Source organism: Etheostoma spectabile, chromosome 1 (assembly GCF_008692095.1).
Source record: "Etheostoma spectabile isolate EspeVRDwgs_2016 chromosome 1, UIUC_Espe_1.0, whole genome shotgun sequence".
Lineage (NCBI taxonomy): Eukaryota > Metazoa > Chordata > Actinopteri > Perciformes > Percidae > Etheostoma > Etheostoma spectabile.
Window position 1 is genome coordinate 1,627,756 of NC_045733.1, and position 19,780 is coordinate 1,647,535.

General features: G+C 41.2%; 1 protein-coding gene across 12 annotated transcripts in view; it reads left to right on the top strand.

The window, feature by feature from the left end:
- The window catches only part of esrrga (estrogen-related receptor gamma a), a 163,962-nt gene that overhangs the window by 82,297 nt on the left and 61,885 nt on the right, over positions 1 to 19,780 (top strand). For 8 of the 12 annotated variants that reach the window (XM_032513614.1, XM_032513637.1, XM_032513629.1 and 5 more), the window contains exons 1-2: positions 7,937 to 8,322; positions 19,069 to 19,227. In XM_032513614.1, coding sequence (XP_032369505.1) covers positions 8,267 to 8,322; positions 19,069 to 19,227 — 215 coding nt within the window. In that variant the 5' untranslated portion in view covers positions 7,937 to 8,266. Of the gene's footprint in view, positions 1 to 7,936; positions 8,327 to 19,068; positions 19,228 to 19,780 lie in introns of those variants that run through there. The other 4 variants (XM_032513695.1, XM_032513691.1, XM_032513687.1 and 1 more) reach the window with 2 other exon arrangements.

Below are 19,780 nucleotides of genomic sequence, written 5' to 3' on the forward strand. Positions count from 1 at the left end.
TTTTTTTTTTTTTTTTGAGGGGAGGGGGGGAAGGGGAGAGAGTTATACTGTATATTATAATGTTATAATGTAATACAAGTCTATTTCTGCCACATGGCATTGTGGCATTTGTCATTGATTACATGCCACTTTGCAACACAGAAATACAACCGATACATTATTTATTGATAGTGATTGATGTCAATATTGATCGATCCAACACCAAAGATTCTTTTGTACGTTCAAAATAATGTTTCCAAAACTGTTTCAGTTCGTAGTGGAGAATTCCGCTTCCAACCTGTAGGGGGACCGAAGAGGAAAAGTGCTTTGGTGCCTAGTATAAAGCTGCTGCTAGCAGCCAGACACTTTCATGCAATCCAAACCCTGTCAGCACTTAACTCCAGTGCTAAGGACGCTTGCGGCAACTTACTAAACCGTCGGGAAACAGACGCAGGCACCTGAGTCAGAACAGCGGCCATTCGTAGCGTACCACCTCCGTTAGCCTTACCGTGTTTGTGCATGAGAAATGTCTTGGGTGTAGAATGGAGCAAGGAAACACATGTGTTTTTGTGTGCTCACAGTATTTGGCTGCTGCAGAGTATATGAATATTGACTGAATGGAAATTGTGTACACACACACACTCAGACACACTAACACACATCTTCAGTTGACATCTATCATGTTTGCCCTGTCTGTCCACGTTTGATGAGGTTACACCCCAGTCCAGCCCAAAGCCTTCCCCTTTTCCCTGTCCCTGCTTGATGAGGTCACTTCTTTCACTCTGTGATGAAGTGCGTTCCAGCCAACCTTCAATCTGACCACTGACAGAATGGTGACCGCAGGTGACCCAGTCCCGTATAACCAGAGGAAACTTCTTGAATATTGCACCACAATACCCGCCCTTTGCGATGGGCCCGAACTGATCTAGTAAGTTTGTGAAAAAAATCTTCTATCCTTTTTCTAATCAATCAAACTTGATGCAAGTTCTAGTACTAGGTACTAGGTACACACACCCAACTACTCTAGTACTAAGTACTGTAGAAAATAGAATTAACTGTAAACTCAATTGTTTAAGGACATATGAGATGAGGTGTATGTATGTATTGGTGCCTGTGAGTAAGTCTTATGCTCCTTTTTATAAACGCCAAGGTGACCTTCTACATATGACTCTTTCTCACCCTAAATTTAACAGGCTTGACACAGAGATCTGTTACACTGCACTGTATACAGTACATTGTGAAATAAGATTTGATTGTTAATGTGTGATTGCATAAGCTTTAATTTTTTATGTTTCTGTGTGTGCGTGTCTGTGCGTGTGTGCGTGCGTGCATGTGTGTGTGAGAGAGAGAGAGAGAGAGAGAGAGAGCGTTTTGGTGACAGGTTCCAGAAAGCCCCCCTAAACCCAGCAGCTTTTCCCAGCAGCTGGTGTTCTCTCCTTGGCCTTGATCACCATCACTGCCTCTTCCATCCCCTGGATGGACACACGCACGCACGCACGCACGCACGCACACACACACACACACACACACACAACACACACACACACACACACACACAGATTTGAGTAGCTAAGTGTTGTAATCAAAGCCATGACATCTCAAGCCTACAAAATGTTGATTATTTGACCACACGGAATGGTTCCACCTGTGCATCTGCTCATTTAACATATTTGCATATCTTCTGTGAAGAAAAGAAAAACTGTCCCATGCCTCTGATTGTGTCACATTGTGATTGTGGACGATGAAACACTGAAATTTCAGCTGCAAGAGCTACTTAAAATTTGAGCATATGCTCAGCTAGCTATGTCTATATGGACATTCCATTCCATTGTGTGTGTGTGTGTGTGTGTGCGTGTGTGTGTGTGTGTGTGTGGGTTTGTGTGTGTTTGATAACCATGTATTTAGGGCTAGATTTATTCTTGCATTGCCAAACCTTCCTCCACAGTGTTGCAAAGGAGGGTCTGGCTAGTCCACACAGTATTCTGGGATGGGAGATACCTGTTCTGGTTTATTGGCATGCCTTTAAACCAATTACAACCGCGAGCCCCGGTGCCTCTGCAAAATAGTCTTGGGAGGGCCTTGTTTTGGTGGAACATGTACGTTCAAAGGTTGTTTTAGTTGTGCAACAGAAAACTCGGATTGGACAGATAGTCTAGCTAGCTGTCTGGATTTACCCTGCAGAGATCTGAGGACCAGTCAACTATAGTCCTCATACATCAACCCGAGTTTAAAATTCCAACACAAGGAAAGCGTAAGGTAACAGACATCCGACCGAAAAGAAGGACATACAGCGAAATGTCTGGCCACAACGGATCAATCCTGGATGTGAAGGTCATGGATATAGACTAGGTTTATAAAGATAGCTTTGATTTGGTCCCCCGTCCTTCTTGCCACCTCTTTCTCCACGGTGTCCACTTCCAACCTAGTCAACAACCTGATCTTCCTAAACAGCTTGTTGAGACTGCTGACCTCCGAGCCTTGATGCCACCACACCAGCACACCACCAAGAAAAACAGAGCACTGGCTGCTACCGACTGATCTGCAGGAGCCTGTTGCACACACTGAAGCATCTGAGTCGCTTCAGAAGGAACAGTCTGCTCTCTATCTGTCCTATACTTGGACCCCATAATACTCGTATAAGTCCACCCTCTTCACTTCCTCTCCCTGGATGACGGGCAGGACAGACTGTTCCTATAGTAGTCCACCACAAGCTCATTGGCTTTGCTGATATTGAGTTTCAGGGGATTGGTGTGCACAATGTAATGAAGCTCTCTATCAGTCCTCTGTACTCCTCTGTAAGAAATAGGGTGGATTCCAAGTTTCTTATTTGATGTTTCCTCGCTTGAACCGAAAGTCATTGCGGTCTGGCATCATGAAGGCCGTCTCAACGCTGTTATTTCTGCCCCGAGTAGCAAGGTTCGAGGAGGGATCTCTGAGGAGCAATGAGCGAGAATACACGAGAGCCTTCCCTGAAGGACAGGGTGTCTTATCCTTCTCAACACATTTCCTTGTTCCCTCTTTACCCGCATGATTTCCTTGTGTCTCTTCCATGCTTCCTCAGTGGGACGGACTAAGACGGAAGGAAGGGAAGCAAGTAAAGGAGACACGGATGCAATTTAAGGACCTGAGACCTACCCATAGTCTCCAAGTTAGGAGAGCATGTTTCTCACTGAAAATTGTTCATGTTAGAATGACAACTCGTTTTATCCAGCTCCTTTGGGTAATAGCTCAGTGTGTAGACTACTGTGTGCTAGAGAGAGCCAGTGAGAGACGGTGGATGCACTTAGAGCAGAGTGTAGGTTTTACTGCTAAGCAGGAGAGGAAAACCTGTTATTGTAGTCAGTTGGTTATAGAAAACAACTGAAGGAGCATTCTCAGAGATAGGCCTGTTTTTGTGTATTTTAGATTGTTTTCATGTTTTGCACCTGTGTATTTTTGAACAGGGAAGAAAACCCTGTCATTTCACAGTCTTTTTTATTTAAAGGGCTTGTGACATCTCACATGTGGCTTTGACTTACAACTGCCCATTAAGCCCACTTCGTAGAAAATACAGAGATGTATCGCCATTAAGCCTAAAAATGTTGAGATAGGATTTTTGGTCCATATCGCCCAGCCCTACTCCCACTGACTCACACACATCTTGAAATGAACTGCATCTGTTGTGTAGTGTTTACCTAATAGGTCTCCATCTCAGTCTTTCCTCCCTGCTTTGAGATTCCTGGTCTCCTACACACACCACACACACACACACACACACACACATCGCTCGCTCTATCTCCCACTTTGCCTTCTTTTTCTCTTTCTGGGTTCAGTGGGTAGCTGGTTGAAAGCCAGGCAGGGGGTCTGTGGTCAAATTGGCCGTGTTCTGCTGTACCTGCTGGCAGAGCTATCAGATAACTTAGCTCCATCTCTCTCGTCCCAGCTGGCAATGTGTGTGTGTGTGTGTGTGTGTGTGTGCGTGTGTGTGTGTTTGTGCGTGTCATGTGAGAGGATTTGAGGTTCCTTGATGTAATTGGATGCTATGTATGATTATAGTTTTATTATCGGTATGCTATTTTAATTTATGATGATTTAATCTTGCATGCAATATGGACAAACAAACATGCATGCACTTAAACAACTATTAAGTCTGTGTTGCTGCAGTTGGCTGTAAACTGACCAGAGTCCATAGCTCCCTCTGTTGGCTGATGGTGAACTACAATCTCTCTGTCTCTCTTTCTCTTCTGTGTTGGCAGCTCTCTTTCCCTTTACAAAAGCAAAGTTCAACATTGTATGTTTTGTAAAATTACTTATTTTAAGATTGGTTCCAGCTTTACTTTGTTGTAATAATTTATTTTAACCTAATTATCATTAGATGTCAACGAGAAAACACTGTGCTATTTAATTATCTACACAAAAGTCATATTTTTGTTCATTAGTATAGGAGCTTTGTTTGCCGCTGTAGCTTCGGTCTAGTAATGTGTGTGTGACTGGCACAAGTGTCGATGGGTGGCCTGAGGTCAGCTGCTTAAGTGACCGCCTCCTGAATTGTTAAAGACTGTTTTGACCAGCGCCCACACACACACACACACACACACACACACACACACACACACACACACACACACACACACACACACACACACACACAAACACACACACACTGCCCTGAATGAACTTGCCTGGCCTATCGAGTGGTGTAATTGATGTCAGTGAGAGTTGCAATGGATAATTTCCACAGATGTCAACAGGCTGCTACCACAGGGTCAAAACACACACACGCACACACACACAAAATCACAGACAATAGACAAGAGTGAGAGATCAGCAGTGTACAGAGTCTAGCCTTCACATAGTAACTGAACTGAGAGGACAGTGCAGATAAGTCCATTTACACACACACACACACACACACGCATACATTTATTAATTATTATTAATTATTGTGCGATTGAATCCTACATTTTAAATGGGTTGGGTGTTTTTTAGTGCATAGTAGTTATTTTATCCACAGTCTTGTACAAATCATGAGAATGGGGCTGCCAGGGAGCCGGCACACATAAGTACACACACACGAACACACAGGGTATTTCCCTGGCTTTTTACTGTAATTGCTTTGTGTTTAAGAGGTTTGCGTGGCAGACGCGTTTGTCCAGCGAGAGAGAGAAGTGGCCTTAAGGGGTCACTGTCAACATACACACTGGCCGAGGACCAATCAATAGCCAGGGGGACAGAGTGGGTGGCGATTGGGTCAGAAAGGAAAAAGAGGAGGCCGAAAGATAGAAGAAGCTAAGGTTGTTTCAAATAGATTTCAAATAGAAGATCCAGAGGCTTCAAGAACATATGGGGAACATATGTGTTGACAAATCTTAAAGAGTACAGCTTTGTTTATGATTTTGTGTGCGTGGTATAACACTTCAGTGTTTCACCATAACAAGTCATACCTATTTACATAATAGACCAAAGCGTTTTAAAGCCCACATATGCAGAGTGAAACCCGATCCTTAGATTTCATTCTTTTGCATTCTGCTTGTACTAAAACGGAAGGCCAGCATCCTAAAATCACTTTCTAACACAAACTGCATATATGCATAAATTACAGAATGTGGAACTCTACTAAGAAAAATGCCAGTGAATATTTTCTAAAGTAATCTGCAACAAAGAAATACACCTCTATGAACACGATTGGTTCATCACAAAAAGGCCGTTTAATTTATCTTTGTGTATGTGACATTACTGTTTTCCAAATGTTTTTGTTTGTTTTGCAGCTCTGAAATGTGAATTTATATTTGCATATCTCCTCTCGTTGTTTTACTTAAAGTATGCATTTAGATGGTAGTGTTTTTGAATATTTGGAAACTAATAACGTATTTTCCAATACACATTGTGTGTGTGTGTGTGTGTGTGTGTGTGTGTGTGTGTGTGTGTGTGTGTGTGTGCGTGTGTGTGTTGTGTGTGTGTGTGCTTTAGACAGAGATTTTGGTAAAGGATTTGTTTGCCCAGTAGTGACGGCAGCATTGATTCACACTCATCTTTGTCGATGCTTATAAGCCCCTGGATACATCATAACTCTCTGTGTGTGCTTGTGGACCTGAACCTCATAGCATCTGTGTATACATGCGTTTGAATACATGTACCTCTGTGCAAATGGCAAATGTACGTATGCGCAAGCAACGTGTGTCAGTGAGTGTGTTTTTGTGTACTTGCAAATGTCATATCAGCCCCTTTCTTTGTCGTCAATTTTGCTCCTTAAAATAAGTTGTCTTTATTCCGGAAAAGAAAGACCATTGTTGTCATTGATCCATATCTATCTATATTTCCAGTGTATTTCAGTGCTGCACATTTCCTGGGACAAAAGAATTATGTAATAACCGTACTCTTGACTGTAATCAATGTGTGGATTGTGACAGTGGAAAAGAGATGTCTCTATGTAGCTCAACATGTATGCTTTATCAGCATACAAGACCAATATTAACATCCTCATTTTATGTTTTCACATTAGGAGAAAAAAATGTATTTTAGTAAAGTAATACTATATGGGTGTTCTACTGTAAACCAACAAAGCTAAGGTGTGAAACATATAACTTGTTTGTGAATTTGTCAGCGAAAGAGGGGGGTGGGGTGGGGTGGGTGGGGTGTGGGGGGGGTGTAGTTACTGTTGCACACACACTTACACACGCATACATCAAAGCCGAGATTGGTTTCAGGAAATGTTTTATTATCTGTTCTCTTCCAAAGCTGCTAATCACAACCACTCTCTTTCATCTTTGCATCCCCCCCCACCCTTCCGATTTCTTTCTCTCTATGTCCCTCTCTCCTCCACACTCCTCTCTCCCCCCTCCATCCTGTGTGCAATATATATATATATATATATATATATATATATATATATATATATATATATATAGGTAACACAGGTCTGAGTATCCCATAGTTTTCCAATTTTTTAGAGAAAAGACCCTTCCCTCTCTCCTCACATTGTTTTTTTCTTGTTTCTCTGTCTCCTCCTTTTTCTGAGGCAGGGGAGCGGTGAGATAATTCTCCTGGAGAATCTGTCTCGCACCAACAATAACCACATTCCAAGTTGTTAGAAATATTGGAAATTCTGGGAAAATATAACCTGCTGGTGCCAAGACATCAGAGAGCTGGACAAAACAGCACACAGCGGGAAAAACATTGTCCCAATCATTCCCAAATCATTCCACAACAAAGGACAAGGGCCTCAGAATTGCTCTAATCCCGTATTTTACTGCTGAGCAGTGATGGGCTCTGCTGTACTGTGTCTCTGTGTGAATGTGTGCAGTGTGCCACATTATTTAGGCTTAGAGTTTAGGGTCAAGCTTACACTTTTTCCTTTTATCTCACAATTCTCTTGAGGTGATTAGGTCCAATTTTGTGTTTTGCTGCTAAGATTACACAAAAGTGTGATTTCCACCTGAAAAATGCCTCGCAACATTGTGTCACTCAAATGTTTAGCCTTTGCTGGAAATATTTGTATTTTTAAACTTTGTTGATGTTAAAAAACAAAGAAAGAAGATTTATTTTTTGACATTACAGGTAGGCCTAGATGAACAGGCTAATAGAGACCAGAGGAGAGAGACTTTTGAGAAACATTTGGTCGGAAAGACAGAAGGAGAAATGTTGGCTGATGAAGAGACAAAGAATGAAAGAAAGAAGAAGTGCTGGTTGTCTTGCTTTAAATCTTTCCCCCACCTGTCTCTTTCTCTTTTCCGCTCCCTCGTTTTCTTCGTCCCTCCTTCTCTCTTCCCCTCTATCTCTCTTTGTCTGATCCCTCCCTCTCCACCTGCTCTTCTCCCTCTCTCTCTTGCTCTCCCTCCTTGTCTCCACCCCTTACTCCGCCCTTCCCTACAGCCATTGGTCAAGCATCCACCAATCACAGCCAAACCGGGGCCTGAGGGACTGCATATGCAAAACGCTGCTTAATATTCATGAGCTGCTATCAGGGCTTTAAGTCGTTGATTAGGACAGCGGCACAGCTTTCCGTCCCAACTGCCTGGCTGGCTGGCTGTGTGTGTACCTATAGCCCCCTCTCCCTGGCTCTCACACACACACACCACGCACACACACTCCCTCACAGCAATACACACGCAGAGCCGATCAGTGCAGGCAGCGCAGAGCCTGGTAATTGTAGTGCTCCCTTCAAGCGGAAGGAAGGACCAAGAGAGAGGAAGACCGGAAAAAGAAGAGGAGGAGAGAGAGGAGAGATATAAAAACTTTGAATTTTTTTTTTAAATTTTCTTGTTTTTTCTCTGGAGGAGGTTGACATGACTATGACCCGGTATCGCCGATGGATTCGGTAGGACACCCGTTATCTGAGTGTTTTTTAATGCACTCTGAACAAGAGTAGGTAAATTTTACCTTTTAATCTTATCCTTCTATTCATCATTCAACTTGTCTTAGTCACTGTCTTTCATTGTATATGAGTGTGTGTGTGAGTTTGAGTGTTTATGTGCTGGTATGCAGAGGAGGTGGCAAGCACCATGTCAAGGTTGTTTCTGCTGTCAGGTGGCACGCGTTCACTGTGTGTGTGTGTGTGTATATGTGTGTGTGTGTGTGTGTGTGTGTGTGTGTGTGTGTGTGTGTGTGTGTGGCTGCAGTATCCGGACAGCAGCTCTTACTCAGTGGGTAGAAGAGCGGAATTTCTGTCCCTCCACCTGGCAGCGAGACATACACACAAACACACCTGCATACACACACACACACATACATTAATGATCTAGAAACACAGTTTCTCCTTCACTTTTTCTGTTTTTAAGAAATTGTTTTACTTTGAGTCAAATTCTGTTCTGGACAAAACAGCAACTCAGTCAGAGCATGTCTACTTGTGTGTATTCCGGTGCATGTGTTTATGCTTGTGTGTGTGTGTGTGTGTGGTGTGTGTGTGTGTGTGTGTGTGTGTGTGTGGTGTGTGTATTCATCCAAGCAGAGAATAAGAGAGGTAACAGGGCATTGAGGTTACAGGAATAACGTGGAGAGACGGGAGGAAAAGGGCCCATAAGAATGGAAGGAGGAGGAAAGGGGGAGAGCTTGGCTCTTAAATGCCAGAGGAGGTAGAATTTCAGACGGGCAGCTCAGCGTGTGGCCCCGCACAGGAATTAGAGACAGTCACACACACACACACACACAAGCGAGTGTTGCTGAGCTGCTCCTTTAGCCAACGCTTTGCTCTTTTAGTTGAATGTTGAAGACGCAGTTAAAAATCAGATGAACTCATTGGCAGAACGGACAGCAGCAGAGTGTCTTATTGTGTGAGTACCATGCAAGTGTGTTTTATGAAAATGGAAACAGGACAAACAAACTCATAGAATAAAGTGTAGTAATAATACCAACACACAGATACTTTGACCTTTTGAAAACGTTAGAATGTAAATAAAACATGGATTTTTCTGAAATAATGAGTGTAATTCCTTAGGTGGACTGCAACCTCTTTGCATGTATGACTCATGGCACTGATACTGTTAAATTTGCATTGCCATTAATTAATGAAATGCTTTAATAGTAAATATATAAAGAAATAAAAATACATGTATAGGGTAATTAGGTTCTAAGTGGTTGTGGCTTTATAGTAAATTAATTAAAATGACTTGCACAGCCTCATTTAAAGTTTTTTTACGGTAGAAAGTAGGAGGTGGAGAACTAAAAGGACATAGTCAAAGCAGAAGTCAATGCAGGATGATTTTTAGTTATGTGTTTCCCGAACATGACATTATTAAGATTTTTTTGTGTACTCTGTCTCACCATTGTGTGTGTGTGTGTTTGTGTGTGGTGTGTGTGTGTGTGTGTTGTGTGTGTGTGTGTGTGTGTGTGTGTGTGTGTGTGTGTGTGTGTGGATTTAACATGCTGAGACCCTCTCACCTACACAGTATGTGGAGTGGAGAGGAAAATGTTTAAGTAAAAAGGGCAGCTGGTCTTTCATCATCTAAAAAACTGATTTTTGTTATTTTCAGTTGTTTCAGTTATGATTTGATTAGAACAAATAATAGTGGTTTGCTAACACCTTAAGAGATTCCTTTTTGTATAATTTTATATTTACTGATACATTATTGATAAGAAAACACCCAAAGGTGTTTTTAATCTTTTTTTTGTTGAAATGGCAGTGCAATGCCATGAATCAGCCTTCGATGAGTTTGACAAAGACTCTTTAGAACAACCTTTCATATTGATGATATGTTTCATTTTGTGCATTCTGATTTCCTTTTGTAAATCAAATGACTGGCTGTCCAGAGCAAAGTCTGATTTCGAAACATTTTTGACTGTAAGGATTCAACCCTGTACCACTTCACCGAGCAGTCTGTGTGCTGGTCTTTCAACTGAAAAACAGTGTGGTGTATTTTAAGAACCGACCAATTCGGGTTGAACACAGTAAACTCTGTCTATTGTGAATTAGAAATAAAAGTGAACACTTTTGGACAGAGTTTGAGAAATTAAAAACAAATATATTGACAGAAGAATACACTTTCTTGTCATGTTAGCGGTTGAATGTGCTGCTTTACCTGTGTGAATGTTATTTTTACGAAATCCTGTGGTCCATTATTGCATCTGTCCGCTTCTTCATCCATATATCCATTCATCCATCCATCCCTGTTCTCTTTTCTCTGCTCAGACTTCCTTTGCTCTCAGGCACTGCTTTCCTGCACTAATTAAAATATTAGGGATAATGATCATACCGATAATAATAATAATACCAACAAGTACCGCTTAAGCTGTTAACATAATTGCATTCCCCTCATGCCACCATATACATACCATTTGCATATCATTAAGGTACATTTCCGACGGTGACTTTAGTGAATTTGGTGGTTTTTGTCAGTGGGTGTGAAGGAGACGGGTGGTGAGAATTACACAGCGGCCGTGCTGATCATTCAGTAAAAGGTTTGCAGTGTGAGAGATAGCAGCATGAATGATTGCGGTCCTTTATTTTTTCGAGATTCAATCATTTTTATTTATTGACGTGCAAATCATTTGTTTGTGTGTCAAAATTTTTGTTTAATCAAATGAAGTCTGAATGTCTGTTTGGTACATGTTTGAAATTGCACTCTGTCAAAGTTTGCCCTAGGGTAAAAATGTAAATTCATCGCACTAAATTCATACATGTCTAACAAAAATATAAACAGAATCATTTAGTTATTGTGATATTCATTTGCCATTTGAACATATTTAATAACTAATCGGTGCACACAACAGCACTTTACTCTCACCACGAAAGAATTAGTGTTTCATTTTATTGTGTCAAGACAGTAATGGCAACAATGCAACAGACAAATTCCACTGTTTCATTTCATTTTTGGAGAAATATCATGACAGATTTGATAAGGTTTTTTTTTCGGGGGGGGGGGGTGATCTTCGTGGTGACACAGTGTAGTTTAGATAAATTAACTAAAAAAAATCTAATTCTTCAAACTTTAAGGCTGCCCGTTCTGCTTACTGTACACTCCGTTGGTTGAAAATATCAAGCAATTTATTTAAAACATAAATAGTGCAGCTATGTTTGTAATCATGTAGTTGGCAAGGTAATGATAATTTGCCTTTGATGTTGTTTAAAATTGTGGTGAAGAAAAGATCAACATCTATGGAATTAATGAGAATAAAAAGAAGACATTACAACAATGTTTCTCGTCTAAGAAAATAAAGAAAATGTATTATTTTCTCTCTGCCTTTTCCTTTTTGTCAGTCTCTCATGCACTCGTTTTCTCAGGCCATGAGGGAGAGAAAGCGGTAGAGAGGGAGAGAGAGTTAGAGCTGACTGGAGGGAGGGACAAAAGAGAGATTGCGTAAATTAAAATCCTTTTAATCTCCTTATAAAATCATTTACTTAATTCATCTGTCAGAGCACGTCAATATGTGCTGCACTGATTTGTTGGCTGTGTGCGTGTGTGCGCGCGCACACATACATTTGCATCTGTTTGTTGTCATGCATGGATTTGTGCCTGCCTGCCCACAGTTTGTGTGTGTGCACGCGTGTGTGTGACCTAATGGTGGCCTGTATGAGGAGGTGTTGTCCTTTTTTTGTGTGTCTGTTTGGCTGTCTGTCCCCACAACATTTGTTGTCTGTCAGTTTTTGCATTGTCTTAGCCTACACAGACGCACTACACAGACGCACTACACGGACGCAGAAACACACACTCATGCATACGGCAGCCTCTCTCTCATGTGAAGGGTCCGCGCATTCCAGCGGTAATTCATTCCCGTAAAGAGAGAGAGAGAGATGCAATGAGAGAGACAGACCAGGCGAGCGAGCGAGAGGTGGGAAGGAGGGGGGGGAGGTTGCTATTGTCTGACACTAGCACTTAGGGGTCCGCTGGACACACATGTATGCTTGAACGCACACATGCACGCAAACACACACCCTCCCACTCATTTATTTGTGCATTTGCAGCTAAAAAGTCAATTGAGGCAAAAATGCAGGTACACATGCAGGTATGCAGATATTAAAGACACACCATCACACACACACACACACACACACACACACAATTGTATGGCCTTGAAATTGTGAATTTTTGTGATTTATGCTCAATCCATCAGTTGTTGTGTGTGTGTGTGTGTGTGTGTGTGTAAGAGTGAGTGAGTGAGAGTATGGGTCATAGGTCAGTGCTGGCCTTTGTGTTTTAAAAAAAAACACCAAGAGAGACTCTACCAGCTGGGTCACACACACTTGCTGCAATTAGCCATTACACCACACAACGACGTGAAGCTAAGTGTTCGTGTGTGTGTGCTATCAAATGCCAAAGTGCTGATTGAAAGAAGAGAGTAAGAGTGATATATAGTGTGAGGCAACGCCACTTATCTCTTCTCATCTCTTATCCTTTTTAGCCTTCCCTCTCTCCACGCCGCTCATCCGCTCATTCCTTGTGGTCCGTCATCCATACATTAAAATGTGCATTCATTTATCATTACTCTAGTCACAATCTATCAAATAATTTATACTTTGACTAAGAATTACTCTTCTTGCTACGTACTGAGTTTTCTGTCTTATTCGAGCCTACTTTCATGACGTTTCTACTTTATGTAGCAGTGTAGCTTACAGAGATGCACAAGAAAAAGGGGAGTCTTCGCCACTGTGCAATTTGAGCTTCCAGTGTCAAAAGCATGCGGTATGTTGTTGTGAAAGGGTTTTTACAGATCTGTCAGTTTGATTTTAGAGAATATTGAATTTTCTTAATTCATGTCTTATTTAGTATTTTTAATATCACTTCTGTGGCTTTATTATTTTAAGTGAAGGAGTTACTAAAATGGGATTTCCTCTGGTTACTGGGTAAACGATTAAGCTGCGCTATAGAACAGGAAACTTGTGCGTGCGTGCGTGGGTTCGTGCGTGCGTGCGTGCGTGTGCCCATAGTGTCGTGCTCAGGGCCTCTAATGCTGCCTCTTACTCCTAATGGGAGGAGACAGCGGAGACTGGACCACAATAGAACAGATTTAGATGGAGAGGTGCTGTGCATGCGTGTGAGTCTGTGTTTGTGCCAGAGTGTGTGTGCATGAGTTAAAGAGGATCGAGAGAATGATGCAGGTTCAAACGTCTTGTCGGTCTTTTACACTTTTTCTGTTTTGCCGTTTCTCTCTCTCTCTCTCTCTCTCTCTCTCTCTAACTCTAAGTCCGTGGGGAGAGCCCTATAGATTGGCTGGTTGGATAGTTCTCCCCCTCTACATGCCCAGGCCTTGTATAGCATGATTAAATTGTCATTGTTTCGACAGTGTGTAACGGGGGTTCAAAAAGACAAAAGGGGAAAGATACAGTAGAAAGGAACATGGACAGAGACTAAGAGAGAGAGAGAAAGAGAGAGAGAGAAATGAATGACCATGCTGCCTTCCGACTGACAGTGAAATATTCCTCCTCTCATCCTCCCATCATGCTTCATGTGTGTGCCTGATGGGGAGAGAATGACAGCCCAGCCCATCACGCCACCCCTCTGTTTATTTTTATTTTTTTAGTCTTTCTCCTTTGCTTTTTCTCTTTCTGTGTCATCAGTACACTTCTTTGGTGTAATTCACTAACTTTATCAAATCTTCATGACAAATCAGACATCCTTGCGCTAAACTAAAACAAAAGCGCATCTTCTCTGAATCAGAGAATGGTGATTCAATAACACTTTATTGCTTTTATAAGGACAGCATACACTATAAAGTACTGTAACACTCATGGCTATAAAGGAGAGGAGAAGGATTCTTTAAAAAAGGTTTTTAAATTATCCACGTTTTGCTTCCTAACTGCATATTGCCAGCAAACTTTATTGATTTTTTTTTATCATCATAGGATAGAAAGTATTTAAAACGACTTGTAAACTTGAGAACGCAAGCCATATGTAGTTGAAATAAGTAGCAATTGCAAAACAGCAATTTTCTTAACGGTTAACAATTGTTTGTTATTTTCTTTTTTTTCTGCTTTGTTTCGAGTCGTCAATGATGTCATAGGGCAGTTTGTTTTATTACATAAACAAACAAGCAAAATTTACTCTCTAAATGCAAATAGATTGGTACATAATATGTGTCGATTTGTGTTAGATGCATGATAAATAATGTTTATAGAAAAGTTTAGCGTATCATTCCCATTCCAATTTTTTGAGGAAAAGGAAAGGTTTCGCTCGACGGTTCCTGTTTCTTTGCCCCCAAAATATCCCCAGCGATTCATATCAGTCACATTGTTGTGCAGATGTGCAACACAGAATCTGTCTGTGACCATTAAATAAAAATGCATCACTGTGTATGGCCCATATTTCTGTGTGTTTCATTGTGTCTTTTAACTCCGTCTTTGTACAGGTGCTGACTTAAGTTGTGCGTGTGACATTAAAAAACTATCAGCGCGTTTAACATAGGTCGATGTTCAATGAAATATTTTACATAAGCCTTAGATTTTCAAAATGATCAATCTGATTTCAAATAGGAGCGCCACAGTCCACCTTTTTCATATACAAACTATATTAAATATCTGAGGAGATGAAACAGAACAGGCACTTAAATATTTAGAAGTGCGGAAATGCCCACAGCTTCGATCACTGTTTTCAAACCTTTTCAAACGTACGTTCCTGTACGTAGCTGATACGCACTTCTCTTGACCTCCGCAGATAATTCATTTCCCCTTTATCCCCGTCTTTTTTTCCACCATTCACCCCCCGCACACACACTTCTCCTCTCTCTCCCCACACGCCCCTCCCTCGTGGAGCTGTCACCTTTCTGCACCCGCTCAGTCCCTATTAAGGCCGACAGCCCATCTGCCGCCTGCCCCGCTAACAGCTCCCGTCGCTAACACACACACACATCCACATTTACTCAGACACACAAAGGGCTGCAGTGTCGAACCCTACTTGCCCTGATGCACGTGCAGACACGCGCAGAGGAACGTAGTCACACACATTTGCATATAAATATGTTAATGCACTCAGTATTTGTGATTATCTAATGATCATTTTAATGTATTACTGTTCACACACTCACAAACACATGACTTTATCAGACTGTTCATGAAACATGATGTTTTACAAATATGTCTTTATTATGGCACATCTGCAGATATTAAATTTACATTTTTAACAATTATCTGACAACATTATCAGAAACAACTAACAGTGCAATCTGATCTACCACCTTTTACCAGCCAGGAGCCTAGTATTGGAAGCAAGAGCCACAGTTATATTGTTAAGATGCAAGAAAGGAAACAGTATAAAAGGAAAATAGATTAGATTTTTTTTTTTTTGTACGATTTTTGTTTTTGCATATTGCAAGGTGGTGGACTGGATCTGCCTGTTCTTTTGCCATTTATATCCTGCAAATTAATTTGTCATCTTAGTTTCTTGTTCATCAGTGTTCATATGCGCGTGTATGTCATCTACAGTATGCAACTGTGTTTGTTAATGAAAAATGGTTATGTGAATATTTATGGTATATGTGACTGGAAGACATCACACTGCCCTGACTAGAGGGGTAATTAGGAAGGGCAGTTGGAGCCCTGTGTGTGTGTGTGTATGTGTGCGTGTTGTGGCATTTGCTCCCTTCAGGAATAGGTGCGTTTTGCATTAGCAAGAATGGCAACTGTCTCATCAATCACTGCATCACCATGTCACACACACACACACACACCACACCACACACACACACACACACACACACACACACACACACACACACACACTGTGTCACGGTCATTCTGTTCACAGATGGGCCAGCAACACATGAGCGAGTCACTGAGCATCAGAAAGACACCCACAATCTCCTTACTTTTACACACACACACACACACACACACACACACACCACACACAAACCTCCACAATGTGAGCATGTGTGTCTGTGCTGGTGCCGCTTACATGTAGTGACAGGAGCGTGAAATAGGTCAGGTAGAATCACATAGGTTAATACTCTTCCCTTTTTTCTCTCCTTTTGCTTTGTATGCATATATAAATATTTATGACATGAACTATTTATTTTGTTGATGTGTAAGTACGTTTATCGCGATGAATGGTTTCCTTAAATAATCTGAATCCTGAGTTGTGTCTATTGTATTTTTTCTCTTGTAAGATTTCCCTGCATTGAAAGGAATAACAAACCGCTTTTGATGCCTGATTTAAATGATTGTTTGCTGATTTTAAGATACCTTTTAGCCTTAATGTAATCTCCTGTAATGAATAAAGACATGAAAAAAACGATTACTTAGCCATAAGGTATAATGTAATAAACCAGAATCTCCCTTTGTAATCCCCAACAGTTTTAGTGTCCATATGCAAGTGGCAGACTGGAGTTTGCCTAAAACACTGTAATAGGGATTTGTCTCAGGACATGGTAAACTCAGGTTTTCTTATAATATTGCATCTCATGGTTCATGGTAATGAGGATGCAATGCTATAGTATACAAGGAAGTCACATGTCCCGTCCAATGTTTTCTGAATTTCTTCCTTTATCTTCATCCTATTAAGCTCTACTTTCCATTTAATTTGTTATGTTGGTCCGTGGAAGGATTCACAATTCACGAACAGCTTGTATGTGACTGGAAAAGTTGGGATGGAGATTCAAACTAACAACATCACATATGGTACTGGGTGTACCTTAGTCCGGTGTGACACCAGGACGCTCCCCCAATAAAAAAAAGCAGTATTAAGTGTTGCCTGTCTATATAGCATTGTGACACCGCAACCAAAGCCAATAAGTGTCTGAAGCAGCAGCAGCAAGATATTGATTCCTCCTATTCACCAGAGTGGAACTAAAACCTACATGTTACACACCCTGGCCCTCCACCTCTCACTGAGCCAACCTAGCTCTGTGTGTGTGTGTGTGTGTGTGGGGGGGCTGTCAGACGAGTGATTGGTCTGTCTACCTGTCTCCCTACGTGGCCCTCACCTTTAAAAGCAGACCACAGTGGGCCAACATTACACGCACATACATACGCTCCAATGTCTGTTTGCTTGTGTGGTAAACGTGTCGTTATCAGTTTGTGACACATACTAACATCCTGTTCTGTGTACTGATACACAACGTCTGATACAACACACACACAGGAGTGTGGTAATGACAGAAAATATGCAGCGGAACCAAAACAACATTAACTGAAAGAAGTAGGATTATGTTATGTAATAGCTATTTAGCTTCATGCATTGCTCAATGAGCTCCCGGGTGTTATTGCTTTGACAAGTTTGCTGTGGAAAAATTAGTCAGAACAGTCAGAAAATATTTACTGTTTCAATTTTTAGATTTCTCAGCAAAGTTTCAAAGTTAAATATACATTTAAAATAAACAATTTCCCCCTTTTTAGGCCCGTTTTGGAATAACCAAGCATAATTATTTTGACTTATCTGTTGGGCCGAAGAAAATACTAATCCTCAAAATGCAAAGCACAGGGACGCCTCTAGCATCGCCAGCAGGCGTCTCTTATGCATTATTTCAGAGGGATCACTTACCAGTTGTGTCCTGACATCTGTTTGCCAGTCTGAATTGGTTTCTTTATTTTCTATATTTTATTTGTGTGTAATAAAGTGCTTTTCTTCCAAAAAAGCCCCGTTCCATTCTCCCCTGATAGTTTTGTTTGAAAGTTGACCACCCAGCCAATTTTATCATAAACCTTGCCTTTTCTCCTCGTTGACGTCAGGCACCGTCCTCTTTTATTGTACGCCATGTTTTTAATTCATTTATTTTTTTTGCAATGGATAATTTTGATTCTGTTGCCCGCGGTGACCTTATCACCCTGGCGACAGCTCCTCCCCTGACGACAGTGCTGGGTTTGAGTGACGGATAGCAGTCCCTCCTCCGGAGCTTTTACTTTTATATTCCCTCAGTCTGAAAGCCTTTTTTGCAAGGCTAACACTGGTAAAACTCCTCTGACGTTAAACACAGGCGGGGCGTGCTTCAATTAGCAGCCTGACGCATACACCAGATCGCACACAGACAGATGCATTTGACAGAAATGTGTTAGCACATTCCAGGATCAAAGTCTCGTGTACTAGTTTAAAGTCACAACCCGTCCTCTGGGCATCTGTTGGTCTGGTTGACAGCTGTCTGTCTGACAGTGCTCTCAGCATGTCGGCCTGTGTGTCAGTCTGTCTTTCTATGCGTCTTCGCACTTGACTGTCCACATGCCTACCTGTCTCTGTCGTGCCTTGGCTAAGTCGTAGTGGCATACACATATAACTACGTTGAATGTGTGTACTGTGTGTGCTTTAACTACATGTTTAACACATGGCATGGTCTCTAATTTATTTGCCTCACACTACATTTATTTTATCATAACTTTTTTGTTTTGTTTTTCTTCTTTTTCTTACCGAAAGCTTTTTCTTCCTTTTTCTATCCATATTAGTGTCCTTACCTATTGTTAAAAAATCTATATATATATATATACAAATAGATCCATTGATGTCTACATTTCGTATTGCATTACATTATTCGTGCCTGAACAATTGATATGTATGTGTTCTCCTAATGTTTACATTTTAAAAACCTTTTTTTTATAGATGTATTTTTTACTCAACGGTAAAAAGGTTTGATCGCAAAGTACCATTTGAAAGGCCATGTTTCAGCTGGTCTTTCCCATCTGCGGTTTCTCTGCCTTATTCTTTTGCACTGGCTGTATTTTCACTCCTCCTTCTCTCACTTTGTCCCTGCCTGCAGAATGAACTTATCGAAGGGGCCATTGGTGAACAGCAGCAGTGACGATAACTCCAAGTCAACCTATAGTAAATGCGGCGCTGGCGCCTGGAGGATGCACCAGAGCTACGATCCACTGGAGGCCAACCACATGAGAGACGCACATGCCCTCTACAACCCCAGGTAAGACAGAACAACGAGCGGACCAAAGAAACACAAAAGGAAAGGGAAAGACCGAAAAATGTAAAAAGAAGAAGAATTTATGAATCAGGTTCAGTTTTACACAAAAGCCACACTTAACCTCTATAAACCTCAGATGAAAGAAAAAAAAGAGGCAAGCATTTGATACATCAAACGCCAGTGTTTTTAGTAGTGTGTGTGTGTGTGTGTGTGTTGTGTGTGTGGTGTGTGTGTGTGTTGTGTGGGGTTGAGAGAAGCGAGAGAGAGGAGAGACAAAGCACTTAGAACTTCTACCCTCTGACCTATTAAAGCATGAGGGTTATATAGTTTTGCCTTTCTTAATTTTTATTTATTTATATTTTATGCATACACGTTTCTATAAGATCCATATTTAAAATAAGCTGCTCTGCTTTTGTGTCACCATGTGCAAAAGGCAAAATTACTATACTGTAGGCAATAAGCAGATTTACCAACAAAGCTGTTTCAGCAGCCTGTATTTTATCTGATTTTCCTTCTTCCTTTTAAAAATCCCACACTATGAGTTCCTCGAGTGACT